The sequence below is a fragment of the Suncus etruscus genome, chromosome 12 (assembly GCF_024139225.1).
Source record: "Suncus etruscus isolate mSunEtr1 chromosome 12, mSunEtr1.pri.cur, whole genome shotgun sequence".
In the NCBI taxonomy this organism is placed as follows: Eukaryota; Metazoa; Chordata; class Mammalia; order Eulipotyphla; family Soricidae; genus Suncus; species Suncus etruscus.
In genome coordinates this window covers 25872009-25879884 of record NC_064859.1, presented here as the reverse complement: position 1 = coordinate 25879884, position 7876 = coordinate 25872009, and the positions used below count along the sequence as shown (strand labels likewise).

The window sequence follows — 7876 nt, the reverse complement described above, 5'->3', positions numbered from 1 at the left end:
AGGCCTGGTTGCTTACAGTTGTTCATCTGTGGTCTTGTTTGACTTTAGGGATTATTCTTTTTCTAAACCTGACTAATATTGATAATCAAAATACATACACCCACAGCTTCAAATGGACCAGAAGTTATCATAAATCATATTGAGTTAGCTGTGATATCTTCAACAAATGGTGAGTCAAATCCGCTCCTTGTCAAAGTGCCTTTCTAAGGTGATAAATAATGACACAGATCTGAGAAATAAAAAAAAAAAGATAAGTCTTTGACTCCACCTGGTCACACCTATTTTGAGTAAAGCCAGACAAGTACAAATATGAGTAGAGCATGCTTGTTTTCTTCACTACATTTCTTTGGTGAAGCCAAGATGAAGTTCGCAGTGAGTAGCTTTTTCCTTTTGGACTTATTGCTTGATTTAAGTGACTATTAACATTTTGAGTTAAGCTAACATTTTGATGTGCTTCTTATGGTAATCTCCTAATAATTAAAATAACTGTTCAACAAATTTCACGTTTTTCATGTAATTGTGACATTTGTTAGCATCTCTATAGAGATATTTTTTCCTGGGGATAGACTACAGCAGTAGTATGATAGATATTGTCTTTAATAAAAAAATACTTCTCAGATCTCTTGATTCAAATATGCACATAGAACTTGTAATTTATAAAACCTAGAAAATACCTAAACTTTCTCCATATACCTGAGACCCTCATTGGCCAAGACTTCTGCTTATGTTTGGACTAAATAAAAAGCTTATTTTCAAATCAAATGAATGATAGAATTAATGTCACATTATCTACTGCGCAATAAATTTCCAAATAGGAAACATTTTCTTATTCATAGTCATTTACTCATGAAAGAGTCTAAAAGTATTAAACTAGTACTGTATCTTACTGTGATTCAGATAAAAGGCTGAAAATTCTGCCAAGTAACTGATGTGCTTTTTGTCACTCACAATAATAAACAAAGATTAAACAACAAAGTATACTAAGGGCAGACTCCAATTCATAATGGGGTTTATAAAAATGCAAAGTATTACCCTAGAAATAAGTTCTAATAACAGAAACTTTAAAAAAAATAAGGACCTTTGAATATAGATAGGTCAGAACTGGTTTCTCTCCTAATTCTCTGTTGAGTAAGAGGTACAAGGACAGCACAACCTTGCCTAAGTCACTTTACTTCTTAAGTTCAATGTCTTCATATGTGAAAGGACTGCATGATACTATTCTAAATTTTATCTACTTCTAAATTTTAGGAGACCAATTTTGCCATCCTCTTAAGCAATAAGAAAATTCAGACAAAAAATTACTTTGAATCATTAGTTCAGTTCTCAGATCATCTTGGCCCAGGCAAAATAAATAAATACAGTTGTTCAGAAATGGACACTGCATAAAGTTTTATGCCATGATAAACAGTATTATATATCTAAAATACAAATGACAAAGCCAGGTGTCCTGGGACAGTTAGTGATTTCCCTTCCTTCAGCCACATTTGACAGTCCCGCTAACCCTGATTTCTTATTGTCAACATACTTATTAATTAGTTACTTTATTTTTTTAAGTAAAGAATACTCCTACTATTTTATCTACTAGGAGATTTAAGAAGCAAGTATGGCATATCAACTAAGAAAAGTAAAGTGGTTTTCATATGTGATGCTCAGATTTTCACATAGCATATGCTGTTTTCAATTGTTTTTCTAATATTGACACTTTGTCAACTTTTTCATAAAAACCTTCACACTAATACAATTGCTATAAGTAATTAACCTACAAATTTCCATCATAATCAAAACTTTCTAATAATAAAAAGATCATACATGGGCTGGAGAAACAGCACAATGGGAAGAGAATTTACCTTGCATGAGGCCAACCAGGGTTCAAACCCAGCATCCCATATAGTCTCCTGAGCCTGCCAGGAGTAATTCCTGAATGCAGAGTCAGGAGTAACCCTTGAGCACCACCAGGTGTGGCTCCAAAACCAAGCGGGAAGAATCATACAAAGTCAAAGAAGAAAAGATAACACAAAGTACAAAAGAGTGATAAAGTTAGAAAATGCTTTTCATCAGCCTGGATTAGAAAGAAGAAATGCCATCTTGCCATGTGACAAAAGTCAATGTTATCTGTGATTTCAGATTGTCTTTGTTGGACTTCTTGGTGTCTTCCTGGCTCCTGTTCTTGGTGAATATGTAAGTCTCGCATTTTATTTCAATTTTTATTAAGTCACCTTGAATTACAAAATTATTAATGCATACAATTTCATATGTACATTTCATATACATTTCATGCATACAATGTCCCAACACCAATCCCTTCACCAGTGTGCACTTTCCTCCACCAATATCCCCTGTTTCACTCCTACCCTCTATGCCTGTCTCTATGACAGGAACTTTTTCTTTCTTATTTTTCCCTTTTTCCCACTTTTAGGTATGATAGTTTACAATAACTGCTGTTACTATATCTACTACTACTGTTAATATATCATGCATGTCACGTAACCTCCTTACAGCAATTAGTACTGGTCAGGAGGGATTACTTCTCTTTATTTTTATATTTATTCTCTTTTTTGTTGTCATTATGGTCCCTTCCTCTATCTAATCCACCTCCCCCTTCCCAGCTCCCACTACCCCAGAGACAAGCTTTCTATTATGAACCAGTTCTCCTGACTTCTTTTTTTTATTGTATTTGGGTCTCAATTATTTCTCTATTGGGTTTCTTTATATGCAACATATGAATGAGAAATTTATGTGTCTATCTCCCTCTTACTCTTTTCACTTAGCATGATACTCTCCAGATCCATTCATATAGCAAACTGCATGACTTCATCTTTCTTTATGGCCAAGTAATATTCCATTTTGTGTGTGTATATCCACATATATTTCATCCTATTTTATCCAGTTATCTGTTCTTGGGCACTTGGGTTTTAGCTAGTGTAAAATTTTTCCTGATTTTGACTAGTGTTACTAATGCTGTAATGAGCATAAGAATGCAAATGTCTTTTCTATATTGTCTTTGGGTCCCTAGACATATTTCTAGGAGTGGATTTATTCCATCATACGGAAGCTCAATTCCTAACATTTTAAGGAAAGTCTATATTGTCTTCCCAAAAGGCAGCACCAGCTGTGAAGGAAGTTCCCTTTTCCCCTTCATCTCGCACGTTTAAAGTGTGCCATCAACATGAATTTGCGAGGAATTATAAATCGCAGCATTGTCAATTTCTTATCAATTTCAGGACATCGATGTGGGTGAAAACAACAAGGAAGATGTAAATGGTGAACAGTCAGTGAGTGTAAACCATGAACACAATCTGGCCAATATTGACAACAACAATGGATGGGACTCCTGGAATGCCATCTTGGATTATGAAAGTGTATGTAGACAATATTAATTTCCATTGTTTTAACAAATGTTTTCGTTATAACTGCAGAAATATTGTCTGCTAACCATATTTAAGTAAAATAATTTCTAACTGCGCATAGGATATTTTTAGTATCTATTTTGCTCATGTTACTTCAATCCCTCTGTTTAAATAATCCCACAGTTATTTACAGTTCCAACCAATTCACAGTGGCCCTAATCTACTATGTTTAAGGAATATGGTTATACTAGACAAATATCAAGATACTTTTCTTCAATAATCATGATACACCTATATACTATTAGCACTACTACTCATTTAACCTTCAATTTCCTTTTAAAAATACATAAATGAACATTTTACTTACCACTTTAAAAAGTTCAAAGAAATGTAATGACAGTGCTAACTGGAAAGGGAACCAAAGAAAGTTTGCTCTGGGAGGAGTTTCAATTCTGCAATTCCAATATCTGTATATAACAATGTTATATTTTTCCAAAAAATTTGTTTGTTCCATAGTCTAATTAAAATATTTATTTCTATTTTACTTGTTAAAGATCAAAGAAGATTAAATATGATAGCAATTTAAAGTCCATTTCTATAAAGCAGACATTTATAGCATGACTCTCACCATGCTTGAACCAGTTCAAGTCTTTGTCTTCAGAATTTGCATTCTGTTCAACTAAATACTGCAATAGATGTAATTGCAAAACAATGCCTGATTCAGTGCTCATCTTCAAGATCATCCTGATCTTGAACTTCTGTTTTTCTCTTCTGGTAAAGTTGATTTCTGTAGAGGAAAGATCCTCAGATAATCTACTTATCATTTTCAACCATCTTTACAGAACTTTGCTGCTATTAGACTCTTTAAAAACAAGGCATGCATCGTGCACAGAATGAACAGGGATGCTATGCCTTCTCTTCAAGCCCTGGACGCATTGTCCAAGAAAAATAAGGTAAAAATTAATTCTTTTACTTTTGCCTGAGGAAAGCTTTTTTATGACCAATAAATCATAAGATTGCAATCATTTCCTCTTGACTACAGTATTTTGTAGTGGACAGATAAAAAGATGAACTTATCATTATCTGGAGAAACAGCTATTACCATACTTAAATGACAGAGGTTAGGTGAAATTGTCACACTCCTGCCTCTAAATGACATAACTTTTCCTATAAAAGAAATAAAGTTCTGCTAATAGAAAAATGGAAGCCCTCAGCTCTCCTCAAGAACATTTTCCCACAAAAGTTGGGGGGGGGGGAGTTTTAGAATATTCTAGTGTTAGTTTATCCTCAAACTTAACTGAGGATAACCAATTAATTTTGAATTTAACATATAGTGGATATATTTTAGTGTAAGTATATCCGAAGAAATATTCAGAATATGCTCATATTACAAAATGGCAGGCCATTATCTGGCATTCAACTTTAATTTGATGTCCTTCATCTGACAATTCTAGTTAGACTGACTTAGAAGAAGATATTCATATTTCTTTAAAGTGTTTTAACACAAAATGATCTACATATCTGTGGTATATAGAATAACTGTATACAAAATGGAATATAGTAAAGGAGTGATGCCTATATCAACCTTGGCTTCAGAGATTAAGAAGGAAACGGATAGAAAGGGAAAGAAAACCACAAAAGAAAGAAGAGGAGAAAGGGAAATAATGAGTGAATTGGAGTTTGGGGATCTGGTTACACTGGTGATGTGGAATAGTGGTACAGCTGTAAAACCAACTGCAAATTCAACACTGAAAATAAGAGATCTAATCTAAAATCACCAAACTTTGTGATGTGCCTGTCAAGATGGCAGGCATGGGATAGGGTGGGGTGAGAGGAATTTGGAAATGGAGTATGGGGACACGGGTAAAGAGTTGACACTGGTAGTGAGACTGGTATTTAAATATTATCTGCCTAAAACCCAACTGTCAATAATTTTTTAATCACAGTCCTTTAAATGAAGACTTACTAAATAAATAAAATGTCTGAGAGATCCAAGAAATAGCTTAGGGGTCAGTGACACAAGCCCTGACTTTGATCCCTGGAACAACATGCCCCACCTAGCACCACTGGATATTGTCCTAGAGGTCACCAAATCATTGCTGATGTGGCTCTGGTAGCCCCCAGCACTGCTGAGTAGTAGATTCATATCTATAGACTCTATCATTCAATTATCTGGTCCAGTTGGCAGAGAATCTCTGGACAGGCCCTTTGGATTCCTGAGCATTACTAGGGAACATCTTCCCACACCATCCCGTACACTAAAATAGAATTTACCTCAGCTTCTGTTCCTAAATGATAATGTAGAGAAAATGAACTGCATTCTTAGATGCTGATTATTATATAGTTCAATCTAAGAAAGATAAAATTACAAATGAGACACGAGGCTTCAAATACAGGCATTTACATTTATAAGTAGCTAATATTTCAAAGAAGCTAAATACATGGCAGCAGAGATTTTGAGGTATTTAAGATGGAACTGGTGCTTCCCCATTTTGGTTATTGAAAAACTATAACCAAGAAATTCCCTCAACTGACCTGGTTTCTCATCTGCCATTTAATGAATCACTAGGATTGACTTTCATTCTCTTTCTTTCTACCTGTTTATTCCACACTTGACTTTAGGATGAAGGACCAGGGGGCCCACCTCCTAAGGGTCTGATGTACTCCATCAATCCAGAAAAAGTGAGTGATGTGGACAGGTTTGGAAAGGCCATCACTGGCATGTGCAAAGGAGTCCCAATCTACATGGCTGAGGAGACTGAAGGTGAGTAGCCATCCTACAGTGAACTCAAAGTTTTTGCTGATGAAATTGTCATAACATCCTTGAGCTTGATCACAGGAGACATTAATTACTCAGAAAATGATAATAAAGACAAACAAGTAGTGCTTGCTGTTTTCCAGGCACCACTCGATGTGCCTCATCTATTCCATTAGAATAGGTTCTATATATATTGTCATTTTCCAGATGAGCATACTAAGAGTGTAAGAGGTCACACACTTCTTGCCTGGGTCAATCTCAAGCATTTGGCCCTGGATTTTGTGCAGTTAAGCATTTTGCAGTGCCATCTTTAATGACTGTCTCTGCAGTTAATACAAATTTTTTTTCAAAGAAAGGCATGACCAACTAAATGAAAGGGATATATATGTTCATAGAATCTATTGATATTTTGTGACATTTAAAAGATAAGTTATACAGAGAAAATATCCACTTAGGATCAACCTAACAGAACTATTCTCTGAATTTATTAATTTAAAATGACAAATACCTATTTAAGATCCTAAAATTCTGCATTTACTCTGAAATCTGTGCAGTTCCCCATTTTTAAAAAGAAGTACTGGGGAGGAGGAGAAGTACTTGGAAATACATTGATGTAAGCTTTATTTCCCCCCCCCCCCTTAGGAGCAAGCCTGTTTGTTCACTCAGGAGGGTGCCTCAATATTAACATACTCTGGATCCTGAGAACTTCTTTCTGTGGAGGAGCACAGTTAAAATGAAAAAAATAATCATGTCACTGTGGTTTGAGTCAAAATCTTCTACACACACAAAAAAGTGAGATTTAGTGGTTTTTATCATGTCATTCTAAAATGTTTTCTGCTGGTTATATGTAATTTACTTAAATTTCAATAAAGCTGCTTATCACTAAATTCACTTCATAGTAAATTTTCCTATGATTTCTGTTCAGAATGTGTAATGTGAAAGTTGTCAACGTATATTAAACCCAAATATTAGCTTATATTCAGGACCATCTTTTTTATATAGGAATCCTTCAAGTACTTTGGCCATAAGAATCATAAGGATTGCTCTGTAGTTAATGTATACATTACCATTTAAGATAAGCAAGGGCAGAAACCCACTCAATATATTTTAATCTAGAAAAGGGAAAGAGGTTATTGAAAGAATATTAAAAGTATAAAAATTAAACTCAGGGCATGAAAACATGTTGGGTATAAAAGAGACTGAACCAAGAACTATGTTCAGTTCAAAACTTAAATCTCTCTCTAAATAATTAATCTCTCTCCTCTGTTCCTTGCTAAAGTCTATTCATCTTTTTTTTATTTAAAGGGTGGGTTTCTTTATTTATGGCAGAAGATAGCTGTAACAAAATATAGCCTCATCTCCTACATATATACATGCCTTTCCAATTCAGAAATCAATTTTTATTAATATCTTTATTTATATGATTTGATTACAAACATGATTGTAGTTGGGTTTCAGTCATATAAAGAACACCCACCTTCACCAGTGCAACATTCCTATCACCAGTGCCCCAAATCTCCCACCTACCTACCCACCCACCTGTATTTGAGACAGGCTTTCTACTTCCCTCATTCATTCACATTATTATGTTACTTGTCAGTGTAGATATTTCTCTAACTGCACTCACCACTCTTCGTGGTAAACTTCATATCATGAGCTGGACATTTTAGCACTAGTCTATGAGAATTATTATAAGAATGTCTTTTATTGTTCTTAAAACCCACAGGTGAATGATACTATTCTGTGTCTCTCTCCCTCTGACTTATTTCTA

General features: G+C 34.6%; 1 protein-coding gene across 1 annotated transcript; it reads left to right on the top strand.

Moving 5' to 3' along the window:
- The first annotated feature begins 309 nt into the window (after nucleotides 1-309).
- On the top strand, nucleotides 310-6842 carry GKN1 (gastrokine 1). Its single transcript, XM_049784576.1, has 6 exons — nucleotides 310-372; nucleotides 2125-2178; nucleotides 3222-3359; nucleotides 4190-4300; nucleotides 5970-6111; nucleotides 6748-6842. Exons 1-6 carry the CDS (start codon nucleotides 310-312, stop codon nucleotides 6840-6842), a joined length of 603 nt encoding a protein of 200 aa, XP_049640533.1.
- The last annotated feature ends 1034 nt before the right edge of the window (nucleotides 6843-7876 follow it).